Source organism: Falco biarmicus, chromosome 7, assembly GCF_023638135.1.
Source record: "Falco biarmicus isolate bFalBia1 chromosome 7, bFalBia1.pri, whole genome shotgun sequence".
NCBI classification, from domain to species: domain Eukaryota; kingdom Metazoa; phylum Chordata; class Aves; order Falconiformes; family Falconidae; genus Falco; species Falco biarmicus.
In genome coordinates this window covers 44,905,246-44,923,849 of record NC_079294.1, presented here as the reverse complement: position 1 = coordinate 44,923,849, position 18,604 = coordinate 44,905,246, and the positions used below count along the sequence as shown (strand labels likewise).

The 18,604-nt window shown below is 42.0% G+C and overlaps 1 protein-coding gene across 4 annotated transcripts in view; it reads right to left on the bottom strand.

Moving 5' to 3' along the window:
* Positions 1-336: 336 nt before the first annotated feature.
* AKT1 (AKT serine/threonine kinase 1) overlaps positions 337-18,604 on the bottom strand; it is a 74,830-nt gene continuing 56,562 nt past the window's right edge. For all 4 annotated transcript variants that reach the window (XM_056347437.1, XM_056347438.1, XM_056347436.1 and 1 more), the window contains 4 exons: positions 15,288-15,502; positions 7,203-7,290; positions 2,374-2,476; positions 337-1,655 (listed from right to left, as the gene is read on the bottom strand). In XM_056347437.1, the coding sequence (XP_056203412.1) occupies positions 1,576-1,655; positions 2,374-2,476; positions 7,203-7,290; positions 15,288-15,502 (486 nt within the window). In that variant the 3' untranslated portion in view covers positions 337-1,575. The remainder of the gene's footprint in view (positions 1,656-2,373; positions 2,477-7,202; positions 7,291-15,287; positions 15,503-18,604) is intronic.

Genomic DNA, 18,604 nt, shown 5'->3' with positions numbered 1-18,604 from the left:
CTCCTACCACAAGAAATAAGAACCTAACTTGTTAAAGCAATTTTTATTTAAGTATTTGGAGGGAAAAATTCATATCATGAGTAAAAATACTAAAGTTGAATGTTGTTAAAAAGAAAAAGTCAAGATGATGGGCTCCCTGTGCAAACACAGCAGTTTCTGATGGAAAGGGAAAGCGAAGATGTTCATAACATACTCCCTTTCAAATAAAAAAAAAATAAATGCTAGTTAACTGCAGTACATGTCATCATTTTTTATACAGTCAAGAGAATGAAAAACAAAAAAAAAGGCAATTTAAGAGAACGCAACCTACAATGGAATAAATTCATTCGCAGCAGAGACAGAATAAGACTGCTTTTATGAAAATTACAAAGAAACATGGTACAACAAAAATAGGGTGTGGGGAATTTTCCACTAAGATTAAAAATGAAAAACAAAACAAAAAAAAAAATCAGTTTTTGAACACCATTATTATTCAAACACATATGAAGTTTCAACCTATTTTTTTTCTTATACATGGGAAACACTGTTAAAGTGAATCTTCGAGAGTGAGAAGGCACCATGAACTGTTGGCTGATACCTTTAATGCACTCAAGAAAGAAGAAATGATCTGGCATGACGCAAAAAATCATTAAGTGTTTATATATATTCATGTATCTTTTCATTAAAAAAAAAAAGCGGCAACAAGTCATTACTTCAGTGCCAAAATGTACTTTTGTCTGGCTGACTCACTCATTAAGGTGATTTCTCCCTTAGACCTGTACGGTATTTCTAACAGTGGTGAAACTGGGTGATTTTGCATCGTTGCATTTCATATTAGATTGGTAAATCAAGCATTTTCTAGGTTCTGAGAAGCCAATCCTATGAAGTATTCCTAAACTCTATGCAAATGGAATAATTAAATGCACTGTCAAGAATGAAATACTCATCTGTACGATGTGGCAATTCCACTGGATTCCGTTTGATATGTAATGTCTTGTAGCAGATGTTATAACAAAAATAACTTTTGCTTTTTGATTTACCTCACTGAGGCCATTAATGCTGTTCCTATAGTTGGTTTTCTGGAGTTGGTTGACACTTCACTGCTGTCCAAAATGAGTTTGAACCTTAACCCTCCAGAGTTTGTTCACTTTGTTGCTTATATTATTGCACTAGCTACTAAAGTCTTATATCTTCCTATATAAATCTAATTGTTCAGAGTGCAGATTCTATATTTAGATAATGAACTGTATGAAATAAATAAAACAAGGGGATTTTCTGGTCAGAGTTGCTGATATGTTGAATACCTTAATTATTTCTAAAGTAAACAGTTTTGGTGTATATTCTTAAAAACCTACAGTCATTCAGCATAAAAGCCTTGACGTAATACTTTAAGAATGGATTTGTTTTCCTTCTCAAAAATGCATCAAAGAATTGTTTTAAATACAGAATCTGTGAGGCTTCCTACAAATTCATCTAAATCGTAATACAAACACAGTTTGTAATTCAGATAATATAGAAAGTTCTCTAGTGTCCATTGAAGTAAGGTCCCCAAAATGCAGTCTGTTTTGTTTCTGAATGGGAAAACATTGCAAAACATTAAGCGGTTCCACTGGCTGAATAGGAGAACTGAGGAAAATGAGGTCTTCTCTCATTATCTACACAATCCATGCTGTCATCTGAAAAATGAAAAAAAAAAACACAAACCAGTAGATAACATTTGCTACCTTTTTGATTTTAAGTAAACAAACAGTAAGATAATGCATGGTGCAGTTATTTCAGAAAATTTCACTGTCACCTTTTTCTTCCACAACTTGAAAGGACAAAGAAACAGGAAGTCTTAAATCTCACCCCATTAAATGGGCATCACAGAAGATTCTGATTGTTGTATGTAAACAGCTGGTTGGATGTCCATTTAAAACTGCTAGGAGCTGCACTGCCTAAACCCATATTCTGTGGTCCGAATTTCTGGCAACTGCTATTTCAGAGCATCAAACATGCTCAGTTACCATGAAAATAAAATGGGTTTTGATTGAATATGGACATTAGTCCAAACTCAGTTGACTGCTCGCATATACACAGCGTGTGTGCAGACGTACACAGGCAAAACTCACGAACAGAATTATTTCCCAGTGGAAATGCGCAGATTTGGAAAAGACAACAGTACAAATAATTTCACTGTCTTCTAAAACAGGTTTTTTTTTAATTTCCCAAACTGGAATGATATGTGCAAAGTTTCACATTAATTTACTGACTCCTTGGTCAAATACCTATATGGATAACCAGCAAGTTTACACCAGTGCTTCTTCACGTGGTCTGAAGAGACCAAGTGACATTGCAGGAAATTATTTCTGGTGGTCTGGAGAACACAGTGGGAGACATCTGACAAAACTTTACCTTGGTCAGGAGGAGTGATTGTTATCATCTGTGCTGTGAATTCTTCATCAAAGTATCTTGTATCTGTTTCAGATGTAACTTGTGGCTTAAACAGAGGTACAAGCTGTGAAAAAAAAAAAAGGCAAACACTGTCTATTCACAGGTTCTTGCAGTACTGTTTGAAACAGGCAGAATTTAAAATAAAGTTACAAGCTACTGTGCCTTCTCCTACATTCCTAAAATAAGTTTTAAAAGCACCAGTTTGTAAAGAAGGAATCGTATAGAGAAAAATGTATTTATTTAGGTATACACTTCCTATTTATGGGGCATTGAAGGCAATTTTGTCTCTAGGATTTAACTGCACAGAATAAAACCTAGAATCCTAACATTTATTTCTGCAAGTAATAACTAACATGCTTACAAATGTTTAAAAATAACTGTATATAGTGTTTCCCCACCCAATTATATGGAAATGGTCGACTGCATCTAGTCAGATTTACGCTTCAGGAGGATGAAAAGAAGTAAGAGAGATGTTTAGTGGTGCCCAACTGACCAGCTAGACTCGAGGATCCCCGCAAGGCTTGTAACATTCACAGTAACATTTCAGCTGCAGAACTCCTGTGCCCATGCAGCCCTGACAGCAACTGTGCTGTCGCTTCGACCAAACTGGGAGAATTTAGGACAAGGCAGAAGCAACATTAAGCTTTTATACCTCCAGTCCCCCAAACCAGTTTGAGATCAACTCTGAACTTAGAAAAACTGCCGTGCTTACAAAAACCGGAGCACACCTAGCTGTGAACGGCCTCGTCTCGTTACACCCCGAGTCGCACTATTTGGGTTTTACTCTTGATACTCGCTCGGGCAGACAGGCTAGAAATCATCCCCGTCTACCTAGGCAAGCTCTGGCAGGAGGAACTGCAGATGGAGCGGAGCTGCTTGACTGGGGCTGGAGGAGGAGTGTGCCTGGGAAGCGGCGTGGTGGAGCTGGCTGCATACAGATGCACCGAGTTGGAACACGTACAGCTTCGGAGGGCGACGGAGCTGGGAGTCAGGTCTTGCTCACCTCCCTGCTGCACGATGCGGTGGAAACAGAACGTAAACACTGCTCCAAGCCCTCCCACAGAGGACATGTAATAGCTCTCGGCGCTGGGCTTCAGCTCGCCCACCACTGGGGTTAAGCGTGGCCATCTTTTAATAGCGCAGAGCCACACCAGGCAACAATTCAGGAGCGTGATTGAGGAAGTATACGGCTTCCAACCTGACATTGCAGAGAGAGGTTTATCAAGGCAAATGGTGAACTGCTCCAAGTGGAATTAAGCAGTGACCTCGAGACTCGCACTTCTGCTCTTACAGAAATAAGAATGACACTGACAGAAATCGCTATCTGGAAAACATCAGCAATTCTTGACTACACAACACATCTTTCCCCGTTCCCAGTTTTTCCTCCTGCATAGATCTGAAGAATCATTTGCTTGGCAAGCTGGTAAATTAGAAAAGCACTGGCTTCAAGCTCCCTATCGCCAGGATCGTCCTTCTGATCTGTTTTGAGAGCACCTAACAAGAGTGTTGTCCCATCTTCCAAACAACAATCCAATGAAGCTCCTTCATTTTCAATGTAAAGACTTTTAAGAAATGTAACCTACATATATGGTGGTATTTCCAAATACAAAGAAACATTTACTGTTTAAAATCAATCCTTAAAAACTAAGGAATATAGAAATTTTGCTTGTTATAAGAGAGCACAGTTGTAGTATACATTCATCATCATCTTTTTTTAATTACTCATTATTTTCTGTGCACAAGAATGGCTTAAAGCAACCTCGCAAATGTTCCTGTCCAAAAAAAAAAAAAAAAAAAGGCCTTAGAAGTGGTCTTTATGTCCTGAATTTAAAAGGAAATGGAAACAGGATATCCCAAAGTCACTCTGAGCCTTACAGTCCTCCTAAAGCTACTGAAGAGGGAATACTTCACATTTTAATGTTAATAACAGTATTCTCAATCAAGTCACACAAACGTATTATATGTAAAAACCCTGTTGAGGATGAGCATTCTTTCTTTCACAGTTTGACTCTATTCCCTTTCTCATTACAGCAGTTCCTGCCTACTCCTCAAAGCGAACCTTGGTTTGTTTTTGACGAACTGTGCGTGCACATGTCTGTGAAGTTCTATCTGTCCTTTTAAGCTAATGGTGGTTTTGGCACCCGCAATACTCCCAGTTGCTCTTGCTTGCTGTGCACAGCACAGAGTGATTTAGGACTTGGGCACTGCAACAGACACCTGAACTATGCACATCAGAATGACTTGGAGCAGCGATCCTAAGTAAGAACACACGTGTAATGGGCTAGCGCTGCCTGTATCATTTTCCTTTTTATTTTAGTATCTGTTAAAAGCAATTTGAGACAGATTATGATGCACCCACAAGACATTTTTTTTCCCCCTAGCTGTCAAATTCAGAACATTAAGCTGGAAACAGAGGGGAAGCCGCAGAAAGCTCTAACGCTGGCTTTACCAAGCAAATATGCTGCTTTACTGAAAAGCTGTCACTGCAATAGCTCTGCGGTTCAACTGGTAGAGAGGTGCCACCTGTAGCCTCCCACTGCTGCAGACCAGCATGACACCCGCAGGCTTATGTTGGTTTAAGAGACAAAAAAGACCAGAAGAAAACATGTGATTAAAATCTCATTGTGTATGTTTCGCTCGTGGGTGGGCAAAATACTGCAAATTAAATCACACCTCCTTTGCACTAGAGACAAATAACACCACTCTTCCAGGAGAGTCTAATGAATATTTAAAATTCTTGGGACAACCCCAGCTATTCAAAACTCCTTATAATTCAAAGGAAAGCTGTGTTTCCAAAAAGCTTAATTACAAAGTAAGTGTTCTCAATTACCACAAGCCTATATTCATAAACATATTCACCATCATCTGGAGATAGTGGGTAACCAAGCTTAGCACATGAACACCTCTAGGCAGCTGACAAATTCAGCTTTTATCCGTGAGACTGCATTTCAGGTAAATCCTGCAGGAGTCTCTTTGGACCACCTAGAAGTAGGCAGCAATTACTCACAGGCTTTTTGAAATCTCTTCAGTTGCATAGCATGGACTATTTCAGATGCACATGCTAACAGGACAGGGGCAAAACCAGAATCGAGCCTTCTTGGATATGCCAAGGTCAGAAATAAGTCTCAATTAGCACACCGTTTTCTCCAAAATATGTAACATTTGGAATTTCCTGGTAGTTTTCACAACAATCTGAGCCACTACTACTACAGGACAACTTGGGAATTTTCTCAGTCCTATGGATAAATAAGTTGCCTCCAGCTTCTGTGACTTCTCCTGCATACAGGGAACCAGGACTACCATCAAGTAACAACTTCACTGAAGACAACTTTTTTCCTTCAACTGCAAAAAATAGCAAAACCCCAAGTATTCAGCTTGTCAGCCGGGTGAAAATGGGGATAACCTCCTGTTCAGAACAGTAACTCTGACATCCTTTTTACATTACACTGAGTAAACTCCACACAACTCCCTCCTGCCCTCATGACTGCAAGCAATTCTCTCTCTCGGGATGCTTTGAAAGGACAGGTCTAAACTCCATCTACACTTTCAAGGCACAAAACCTTAGAATTTTTCAGTTCCCTTTAGTGACACAAATCTGTGAAGAAGTGAGAGATGAGAAGGAAACAGCATGCTTTGTGATTGTATACAGGCACCGGACAATTCTCCCACTACGGTATGCCAACCAGCGGTGTTACACTCTATTTTTTGAAGAATACAAACCTTGCTAGTACATCACTGTGTTAGTTTTACCAAAAGAATCCAAGAATTAAAACCCAGTCTCTGCTACGTTTCTTACCTGTGCCCACCAACTGGAGGGAGAACTAAATGTTATCTAGAGATCGAACAAAATTTGGTATCATGAAGGACTGCAGGGAGAAAGAACGAAATCGGGAAAGGCTGGGATTCAGTGAGATCACGTGGCACCAGTAGATGGGACCCTTGAATCACCAGACCTAGGTTTTAGTTAACTACATTTCACATGAGCATCATGGAAAATGTGGCTGGTGAGAATCAAATGGGAAAGGACAACAGCAGATTGCCCTGACAGTGTGAAGCAGGGCATCTTGGAGGAGTGGAATCAGTTATCTGAATGAAGGAACAGTGAGGTGTAGACAACTGATGAAATACACTCATATGGAAAGGCATGCGCTCTTTGACTTCAGTGGCTTGCACTGGAGAGCCTACAAACTCACTGGGTCTCAAGGAAAACCAATGAGAAACACCATGAAGTGCAGACACTTCGCATCAGCCCTCTGCTACCAGAAGGAAATAAATAAAAAAAATATGTCTTGGATTGATGTAGAAGCCTACACTTCTCTGCACTTGCCTGTTCAGTCTAATTTCATCATTCAAGGCAGGAAAAATGCAAAGGGAACAAACAGCCCGTCTTCCACTACTGTTTCTAGGAAGTTTTGTTTCAGATGCTCAGGAACCAACAGTAACTCCTGGGCTTGCAAGGGATATGTCAGTTGACAGCAAGAAATGGCAACAAAAATTCACAGGAAAAGCTATTTTATAAGCTTATCTACTGTCTAAATTTGGAAGCAATTTTGGTTACATCCTATTTATTCAGTCACAGAAATAAGTGTCTCATTGTGAAAAAAAAAATTGGTTCAGAAGTAATCTGATTACAGTATTTTAAGAAACATGAAGTAATTTAGCCTTGTTAAAAACAACTGCAAACCTCTTCCATGGATGGCTTCTGCATACTTTACAGAGGGCAATAAAATTTGAACCATTCAGTATATCCATAGCTACAGTTCACCTTGGGACAACTGTTGTGTAAGTACCTTTTTCTCGTATACATCTTGCCAAACAATGCCAGCGAAGAATTTGTGCTGCATAATCTCCTTGGCATCATCAGGACCGCCACCTAACCTGTTTGGGGCAAAATACATAATTAAATGTTTGAGTAGAGTTATTTTTCTCATACAATTTTTATTAAATGGTAGTGAAGAAACTCTGAGTTTACATAATACATCTGGGAGCAGTTCTAGCATTTGTTTAATATTTAGGTTTTGCGTAAAGGCTGCAGGTTAGTCTATTTTAGGCTTCAGCAGAGTTCCACGAAGAGATTTGAAAACATGCTAACAAATAGCATAAAGGTCTCTCAAACAAACAAACAAAATAAAAAGAAAAATAATCACAACTCAAAAGACCTGCCCTTCAGGAAAGATGCTGTCCTAGAGATCACAGTGGATCCTGCAAGTAAAAGGTCTGAGCCACACACCCTTCTCTCTTTCTAAATTAACAAGTGACCAGCCCTTAGAAATTTCTAGAGCAGAGTGATGCCAGCAGTAAAACTGAATTTGATTTTGAAGTTTAAGAGAGGCAAAGCTTTTAAAGACAAACTGATTTATGCAACCTGATTTAAATTTCCATTAAAGAAAACAGTTGACAACTGCAGTGATAATACCATGTCGTATGCAAATCTTTCCTCCTCCTTGGCTTCACGAAAGCACAAAGGGTGTTTTATTGACTTAAGGTATATCAAGATAAAGCACTTTTATTCCAAAATAAAACTGTCCGCACAGCTTATAGATGTAATCATTTTAGGTGCAGTCTTGAGCTAACAGCTGCTTAAATTTTGCTGTGGAGGTTAAAATGTTCTCTAAAAGACTGAACCACGTCTGCAAGCAGAGACATGCACCGAGAAAACAAAACGCATATTGAGCCATCAGCTGCAGACTTAGTCTGAGGTAACAAGGTGAAGACGACGCTTGGGATTTTAAGTACAAGAGGTGCCACCATGTTCATCAAGGCTGACCTCCAGTGCCTGCCTGCTCTCCGGTTCTTGGTGCCACTGACAAACTGAGATATTATCCCTGTTTAAGAGCTTGGAAAAACGGCTCTACGTGACCAAGGCTAGAGCTACGCCACTACAGAAAAAGGGCCAAGGACTGTTCTTGGAACCTGAAGCCAAGCTGCCTGGTCAGGCCTCATGGGTGCTGCACAGCAGCTGGCCCTGAATCCCCTCCAGATGACATGCAGTAACCTGTGGCCCTAATACATGATTCTTTGGGGATAGAGGGCAGAGTTTTGGTTCAAAATATCAGAGATAACATGACAGCTGGGCTAAAGCCCACTGAAGTGGTATTCTTACAGCTTGAGACTGCGCTGCATGCTCTGGGATGTAGCTTGAAGGGACAATGCTATTGGGACAGCGCTGCACAATCATTTAGTGCAGAGGAGTCAAATATGGTGACACTTTGGCCATACTGCCAACTGGCAATGGCTCCTGGGGCATGCAACCCTCTCAGCCATGCCCAAGCACTGTCTTCGGAGAACACAAGCTGGCAGAGGCCACAGGTGTCCCAGAGAGACCAAGCAGCAGAGGTGCCTGACAGTTCGGAGTCCATGCTTGCTTCCCGGCCTTCTTCCATCCAGTGGCATAGCAACCTAAAGGGTTTCCTCCTTCACATTCCTTCAGGAGATGCCCAGTGGAACAGGTTCCCAGTCTTCCAGTAGCAAAGTGTTGGGCACCACTCTCCTTCCCCCCAGGCAAGCACTAAGACCAAGCCTAAGTTCACCCTAGAGTCCCCACAGGCCAACCCAAGCCAGGGAGAGCCACCTGCCTGGCAGCCCGTGACACAGCTGCAGAACAGCCTGGAACACAGACAAACTGAGTAATCATCTCTCGGCTGGTTCCCCGCAGATCTAGAGGCTTTGCCAAGTCTCTACCAGGCTCCTTGTTACTTCCCCAGCACAGGTGACGATGGCCGGTCAAAAAGCAGGTGGAGTTAATCGTTTTTATCCACAGATGTCAACAGCCTGCACTTCTGCACAGAAGTTCAGGAGTGACTGTGAGCTAAGAAGAATGCGAATCGTGTTTTGCAGAAGCACACAGGAAGGCTGGCTGGCTGCAGCCATGTATGAGTGCTTCGGAGAATACATTACCCAACACGATTGTTCCATGAAGGGCAAACACATACTCAGGGAAATGCCAGGAAAAACCCCAGATGTTTTACTTACCTTGTAAAAACCTACACTATCGAACAAATCCATTCAAAGCAAATGGGAAACAACAGAAACCTCATATTTTGGATATGGCCTTATTCCAAAATACACTCTTGTTTTTCAGAATTACTGTGAAAGGACCCTCTTCAAGGAGAGCAGAATTAAAATCAGCAGCTAACGCAAAAATCATGGTTAAGCACCACTGAGAACTGAAAGAGCAGCAGGTTTGTCTTTTGTAAGGACATGCAGTAACTGAAGAAATATAGCAGGACTAAAAGTCTTGAAAAGATTCTTGTACAATAAAGTTACATTCTGCGCATTTAAGCCTTCAAACCGACCAAAAATAGTATAAATAGGACTTAAAAAGAAAAAAGCTACTGAGATTTACAGTACACAAAGAAATATGACAAAGTGTAGAGGCCAAAAAGCAATAACCCCCCCCCCCCAACACCCTCAAAATGCAAACTTCTGCCTAAACTGGTCTCCTTAAAAAAAAAATCTGTCAAACAACTGTGGTTATTCATTTAACTTCCATCTGTGTTTGAGAACCTTTGTTTCTCTATTTCAGCTAAATCCCAAGGACAAAATTAATAAAGGGCAACATCAATATTAAACTGAAAACATTTCCACATTTTTAATTTTTATGAAATTGTGTATCGCTTGCAAGTTCCTTTAATCATTTAACAACAAAAGCCTGTGTTCCACAAATCAAGGGCAATCAGCTATCATTCCACAGACAAATCATGTGCAAATATTTTTTTAAGTTTATGTACTATGTTTTATATATAGATAAAAATATAAATACAGCGTATAAGCACACACTCAGCAGTGCAAGTATTATTACCACAGGAAAAATATACTGTTTCTTTACTTGTCTGTGTAAAAGTAAACGGTGCTCAGCGCCTGGGTCCACTGCAAGCTCTTTAAGAAGAAACCCACAAACTTCTAGTTTTAAAGTTAAGAAGTTTCTACAGTAAAGACAGCCAGGCTCCAGTGCAGGAAAGCAAAAAGCAACTGCCTTCACTGCCCTGCCAAAAAAACCCATTCACAAACTCAAGCTTCACCGTATCAGGAGCCGCAATACAGACCCTGACTGCGGGCATATCCTCATCTGAAGAGATTGTCATGATTTTCGCCGACAGATTTCTGCTGATTGCAGATTTGCACACGCACCAGGCTCATTTGAGAGGACAGCCAGTTTTAGGCACCGCTTCTGTTACCATTCTGTCTTCACGTGATTTCTCTGACTCTACCCCCCCAATGCCAAACCTGGTTCTACAGTGCAAATAAACCCACCAGGCTCAAGAAAATCGGCTTGGCAAAAGCTACTGGCGTTCACCAGCTCAGAGCACAAGACGTGTAATTTCTCCTTCTCCAATACAGTCAGGATGGAGACTAGTAACATACTTTACCATGGCTCTGACCTTCAGAGGCGTCTAATAGCCACAGGGAAGGATTTGGGAACCGCATCTACATCGCTTTCCTGTGACCCGCACTATCAGCACAGAGAAGTCCTGGCTGGCTTTGGGAACAGCAGGATTTCATGACTCCAGATTCGGAAGGAAAAGGCCACATTCTTCCCAAAGCCCTATACACACAGTTTTGGGGGGCTTTCCTGCTCAAATACTAAGCCTTTTGGAAAACCTAAGGCATCTCCCAGCTCTGTGCTGAGCTTTACTCCCCCACCTCTTCATTAAGCACATGCATGAGACATAAACATAGCAGATCCAGTAACACTGGGAACACTCCCCCTCCTCAACACCAGTAACCATGGAGGAGTCATGTGTGAGGATGCTGAGGCTTGGGAAGTCTCCAAACTACCGATTTCTAGAAAGCTGGGGTGGGGTGGGGCAACCTCTTCAAATTTGCCTTTTATGTTTTCCTCAGCTTCAATCTGGATCTCTTACAGGTGAACTGTGCGAGTTTTTCCAGATTCATTCTGAATAGCTTTGGACTGAACCAATTTAGACTAAAACTATCATACACAGCAGCTAAATCTCAGTCTACCTCAAAGCACCTGGTGAGACACGTCTGCAGTCCTGATGAGCACTCTGCACCTCAAGTGATGGCCAGGACACCGGAGTTATCTGGAGACAGAAACACTTTTGTACTCAAGACACACACATTTGAGGGCAAACACGAGACACCTGTCATGTGTGGTTTCAAAACTCCAGATGCCCACAAGGCATGAAGTCTGCTGCCTAAGAGGTCCACCTACTCAAGGCTACCTCCTCCTGCCTGCCACCAGCTACCTGGGACCACCTCCAGGATCCTGCAGTCCCCATGACTGTCACCTCTACCTCTTCCAACTCCAGCAGCAGCTGCGTGGACTGCAGACCTAGCTGGGTCTGAACAGCAAGTTTGCTCAAGCCATCTACCCCTCGCACAGCAGAGCATCACAGAGGACACAGGCATACACCTTAACTACAAACCACCTCCTTTCACACAGAAAAAACCCAAGTAGTCTGGTTTTCATACAGGCAAAGGCTTGATTGACCCTGATATACCTGAGCATCTGCAGCCAGTGTTGCACTCTGGATGTGGAAAGAACAAAGTGTCAGATCTCTGCAAGGACTGATCACCAGTTCCCAGTGACTACCTTCAGCACTCCAAAGCCACAACTACAACTCTGTGAAGTCATTACATCTTTTAACAGGCTTTTTGAAATGCTGCATTTTCTTCCGCTCATTCTTCCTGAATGGCAAGGTCCAACAGCACCACAGAAGACAGAAGTAGATGAAGCAGCTTGTGACAAACCCCATCCGAAACAGGCTGAATGACGCTGACCTATGACAGGGAGCACTAACACATGTAATGAAAACACACCATCGAAATTCAGATGAAACCATGCTGAAGTTTTCTCAAGTTTTAAACCTGCCAAGATTCAGAGCTTGCGAGACACCCTGCTGCTTACAAACCCACCCGCCAGCCTGTTTACACAGGGCAAACTGATCCATACCCACTTTCACAGATTGCAGTCTCTCTATCGAGAGAAAGAATAATAAGAGTAAAAAACTTTGCTATTTTATGTGTGAAAAAAATGCTCTGATTACCTCCTTCCATTTGATGCATGTCACAAAGCAGCAAAGGAGAATTTCTGGTCACATTAAAAGGGAATATTTACAGAATACATTTTTTCCTTCTTAGGAAAATTAGGGCTCACATTGCAAGATTAATAAACTTATATCAATCCCAAAAGGAACTTCAAAATTCCTTTTCTCTTACAAAATGGATTTTATATAACCAAATTTAGAAAATGGCCATTATTAAAAGCAGAATGCAATTTACTGTTCTTCACATTTTCCCCATATGCCTGTGAGTTTGAGACTGAACCGATATTACTGAACGCAGAGTGCTAAGACTGCTTCTATATATCCAGCTCAGCTATACCAGGTAATTATTAAGATTTAATTCACTGATGAAGGTCACAATTCCCTAGTTCCTTGATATTTAACTTAAAATGTCCTTGTCACTGAGCTTCGTTGTATCAACCTTATTTGGCTAGTGGGTTGTTTTGGGGTGGGTTTCTTTGAGAATTTTACAGGAAGGGACAACATCTCCCAATTTCATTTTTCTCATGGTTCGGGCTGTCTCCTTCATCCCACTCTGAAGTTCATCAGCAGTTACTAAATGCTGCCAATTCTCATGTTTTTCTGCCACATACATCATTATGATGACACCAACTTCTGTCCACCACTGGGCTTTGTGGAAGAGGGGACTTCTTTTGAATCACACAATGGTTCCCCAAAGCATCATCAACAGACTAATGCCAACCAGACTATCACACACTATTTAACTTTTCACTGCATGTATTTTTGTAGCTATCTGGCTGTTTTTCTTCAATATGGCTCCATGAACTATGAGTCAACTACCAAGTATGCCAGGCGTCCACCCCAGCATACAGACCACACAGTAAAAAGAACATAAAACTACAAGGCCAGGACTCAGGACTTCTACCCCTAGTGCTTTCAGCTCATTCTCTGTACCACCTGAAACAGCACGAAGCACAGGGGATTTGCGGAATCACAACTTCAGTTAAAAAGTTCAGTCAACGGTGATTGGTGAGAAACCTGTATTTACGAACGGTCCATGAGCCAAAAAGCGTGTGAAGCACCAGTGTAATTAGCAAGCTGCAGGCATGTGTGCAGGCTTGTCTAGTCTATAGTTATTTCTATCAGCAGCATGAAAATCATCTGTCCAACAGATCAGAGCATCGTTGGTTCCAAGCCTGCAGAAGATACATGTGAAGAAGTGGCTATTTGTATAAAGTGAGCATATTGTGGAGTCATTATTGGCATTGGGAAAACCTTGTAATTAGAAACAAGTGGGTGTTCTTTGTTTGTAAACAAATTGCATTTTGGTTCATCAGAGATGCTCCTTTAAGAGAACAAATTACAGCAGATGCTGTTTGTGTTTCCAATGATTGAAAGGCCCCACCTGAATAAGCTACAAAAGGGTCACAATTGTATTTAACCCAGCACTTTCCCGGACAGGACACTGCCATTGGCAGGGGCTGCAACCACGCTGGAAGAGCACAGTGCCTGGGGGGCTGCTGATCAGTTACACAACCTTCTCCTGGAGATCCCCTTGCAGGCACCGGCTTCAGGAGGGGTGTGCAGCTGTTGCCACCCAGTACAAGGCTGGCCATGTTCCTGATTCCAACTGTTCCCAGCTCCCCATGTCACTGCAAAGTTGAATCCACCAGTAGTACAAGTTGTGGATTTGCATTAGAAGACCTCGCAACAGGATCTGCCATCAAAAACAGCAATAGAAACAGCCTACAGTGATGACAAAAATCCTTGCTACAAGTATCCATCTACTGGCAAAAAACATTTTCCTGCTAAGCCCACACACACACACACAGACTAAACAAACATCAGAAAGCACAGCAGAATACTCCGCCTGCACCTCACATGAAAGATTTCCTATTTGGGGCCCATTTAGAGTGGAAAGTTTGCAACAGGACATCAGGGCAGAGTCACAATATTACTTGTTTTTGAAATGTGTGGGTTGACAAGATGGCAGATTTTTAAACGGACATCTATGTTTGTCTGAGGGTCAACGTCCCTTTTTGGATCATGTTTTGTTTTCTGTTAGCTTTAAGGGCTTATGGTTTTTGTTTTGATTTTTTTTTCTGTTTTTAAATCAAGAGTTACTTTAATATAGCATAGCAAAAAAAAAAAAAAAAATCAAAGAAACAAAACCAGAAGGAGGAAACAGAAGTAGATTAAGCATGGCATAAACCACCACAAACATGGTACAAACACCACCACCTACTGTCCAAAGCAGGATGCTAAATCACTGGCACAGATTTAAACAAAAATTTGGAAAACGGAAAGCAACTCGAACTGGGACGGAAGGTGAAAGCCTTCAGAGTACAGCAGCTTATAACCCACAACAGCCATTGGATTCGTTATAGCCGAAGACAGTTAGCTTGCTTTGTCCCAGGCTACAGTTCTGCATTAATGGCAGCCATCATATCCTGAAGTTCAGCCTTCTGATCACCGAAGCTGCTTCACATTGCTATTTGCGGTATCAGCTCACGTCAAAAGTTAAAAAATGAGGAGGTGCACTTGCTGCACCTTGCTGGATAATCACTTTGAATCAATTAGAAACAAAACTGCAATTTTGTCTGAAATACCTTCCTCAACTTTAAATAAAGAAAAAAGCCATCTGTGCAGTACCATTTTCAACTGGTTTTCAATGATGGGTATATGGTTATTTAATATGGCAGCACAAAACCAGACACTTTTAAGTCACCTGTCTTACAGATAGTTCCCTTTCATAGACATGCCTCTGCACAGCACAATTATTAACTTCTCTGTGAAGCCTTTAACACATTTACCAGAATTCTTTCTCCTGGGGGTTGTTTTTGGTATTTCTGAGGACACAAGTGCTTAAAAGTGCAACAGTCTCACCTTTGCTTAGGATCTTTCTTCAGCAAACCTGACAAGAGAGATTTTGCTTCAGGTGACAAAGTGCGTGGAAATCTGATCTCCTCCATAAGGATGAGTTCAAAGAGCTTTTCGTGGTCCTGATTGTAGAAAGGGAGCCGGCCACACATCATTTCATACATCACAACTCCTAAACCCCACCAGTCCACTGCACGACCATAGTCATTATCTTCCAGCACCTGCAGAAATGTAAGGAAAAGGCTTTAGAAGACATTCCCAAACCAGGCATGAACACAGAACTTGAGAGGCAAAATTTACCCCAGCAAGTTCATCTTTTCACATCACAGCGGAATCTACCAGCAGAGCATTTGCAGAAGACCCATTTGAAAAGAACTGGCATCCATCTTCACCGCTCTAGGTGAGCAGAAGGGGGAAAAGGAGGCAGCAGGTACGTTATGGCAGCTTCCTTCTTCTCTTCCTCCCACCCTCCCTCACATTATGGTCATGATAAGCACAACCTTCGAAAGCCCAAAAGCTGAGAACTGTTCTCATCTTACAGAGGCAGCTGTTAAAATTCCCACTTATTCATCACAAACTGTTCCAAATGGGATCCAATTTTTTAGAAAATCCCCAAACCACCAAGAAACCAGTACAGGGAGAAAAGACAGTCAACCTGTTACTTCACAAAGCGACAAGCCAAACATCCCCATCCTCTTCATATCAACCTGCACCCCCCTAAAGGGTGGCTCTGCACATCCTGAAAGACCACGCACAAATATGAAATGACTGATCTACATTAAACACTAAAAGCCAGAATGCCACTCCTAACATTTGAAGGGCTGTAAAGATGTAAAACAGTGGCCAAATTGTCTGGAAATGTTTCCCTTCCTCCCCTCTGCCTCCCTCCAAAGGCACTTGCTTGCAAGCTCTAGCACTCCTGCCTCTGCTTAGAGGGTTGCAAACTCAGGAACTGTCAGTGGCGTGGACTTCTGCCAGGTCTCACAGCAGAAGGAGTCCAGCGCAGCTCCTTTTTCCCTTCCCCTGTGTCCCTCCACCTAAAAAAGCCCCAGCTAGTGGCTGGGACTCAGGACCCCAGCAGTGCCCTCCATCTCTCCCGCTTGCCCTGGAGAAGCCCTGTCATTGTGCATTTCTTCTGATCTTCTGCACTGCAGGTTGCTGAGGGGAGCAGACAGTGTTTTGCAGCTTGGAGAGTGGATGTTACGAAGACTTCTCTAGACTTTGTGTCTCCTACACAGTTGTCTGTAGCTGACACCAGGAGTCTCATGTTCCAGACCCTGTCCTCAGGTTTTAGTTGTCATCCTTACTCTTTTCACAGGCCTGCGCTTAACTGCTAAGAGCACAGACCATGACCACACCACCACCATCGTGTTCTCTGGTTGCACTGTGTCTGTGCGAGCTTTACACTGCTACAATTCAGAGTACTTCACACCCAAAATTAAAAGGGTGAAAGAGCCAAATGAAATCAACACAAGTTTAACAGCAGCAGGATCTGAACCTTTTAGAAACCTTGATAAAGTTAAGCACACAAAAAAGAAGTGCTGAGACACTCTACGTAACAACCGTTTGCACTCTGCCTCTCTTTATTCACTAATTATTCCCCTTAATTATCTGAACGAGGGAAAGGGCCTGCAGTAAAATTCAAAAGGCTGCCAGGTATTAGATTACCCCACATTGGTCTATTTACAGCATCCCCTGACGTATGATTCACACCAAACGACAGCTGGCTGTGCAGCTGCCCCGTATATGTATACGGCGACACAGCTGCCGGCCGGACCAGAATTCCAGGAGCCGGCCCTGTCCTTCCCGAGGCAGCGGCCCCCCAGCTCGCAGGACATACTGTGTGACAGCGCAGTTACCGCTCTGAGTCACCCTGTTCAAGAAGCGCTTCCTGTTCGCACTCCCCTACACTTGGGTTACCTAAAATAAAACAGTCACTGGGCCTCCAATTCTTATTTTTATTTTTTAAACTGCCGCAAGAACTGCAGTAGGAGAGACTGAAAGAAGAAAACCACAGAGGCCTTTGTTGTGTGTGTTAATAAATGCTACAGGTGCTTTTGAAATGCAGCAAACACTTCAAACGTTACTTTAGTAAACATATTAATAGTCTGTATTATAATCTAGGTTACTAACAACTCTTTCCTTCACCTCCATTAATTCTAAACAGAATATAAAATGCTTGTTTCTTCAAAGTTCTTTATCACAACCAGCATACACTCATATTAGTGACTGCACAAAATACAGCAACGGTGTTAGTATCAAAAATACACCGTAAGAAAAAAGGTACTGCACTCATCCATGATTTATTGCAACACACAGGATAGCTGGGGAGCAGTAAAGTAACAAGGTCATTTAACTTAAATTAAAGGATCATCATTTCCTAACGAGCAGCTCTAGACTGCTGTGAGATGGAATTTGAAAGAGAAGGCAGAACAGCTGTAAACATCACAGCCATCGATGCATCTGACACATCAAAGCTGACATGGTTCAGTCACTGTCATCCATGCACAAGATGCCAGTATGAGCCTAAACCCAGCGATGCAACAACTGTACAGACACACCGCTATGCCGGACTCAAGTTACAAATGCAGACAAGAAGATTGAGACCCCTGCTTTTAAGGATGTATGACCTTAGACACATGGAATATTGCTCATGCACAATTTCCCAGATTTTTTGCATGCTATTGACCAGATGACAAAAGCCTCCAGAATTTAACACTCCAACTCGCAGATGGGATTGGCAAGTAAGGGAGAGTGCTGGGTTAATCAAAAGGATTTGTCCTTCAGGGTTTTGGATGAGCCAACTCATCATAAATATTAAAAAGGAAAATAGCAGCAAATAATATAACAGAAAGAACAACATAACGCCTGCACAGGGAATCCCCACATTCCAAGTTAGGAAAAAACAAAACCAAAACAGTAAATATTTTTAGTCTCCTCATAAAATCCTTGATGAGAAACTGAAGTTCAGCAATTGATTTTAAGTGGGAAGCTAAAATAACAGCAATGTTTATGAATAATAAACACTCTGCCATGCTGCTAATTACTCCCTGCATCAGTAAAACTCAAATTGTGGTGCATGAACCCCAATTTAGATTGACTGAAGACTTCTAGTGATCCATGGAGAGCTGGCAGCTATCATGAAACTGGCTCCACCTCCTTGCTGCAAGCTACTTCGACAGGTGCCCACGTTCTTCATTATTACAAAGAGACTGGAGGCCCTTGGAAGCAGCTGGGAGTTAAAAAAAAAACCAAAACCAAAAAAACAACCACCAAACAAAAACTGAGCACACTGCTATGCAAGCAGAGAGCGCAAAAGCGCC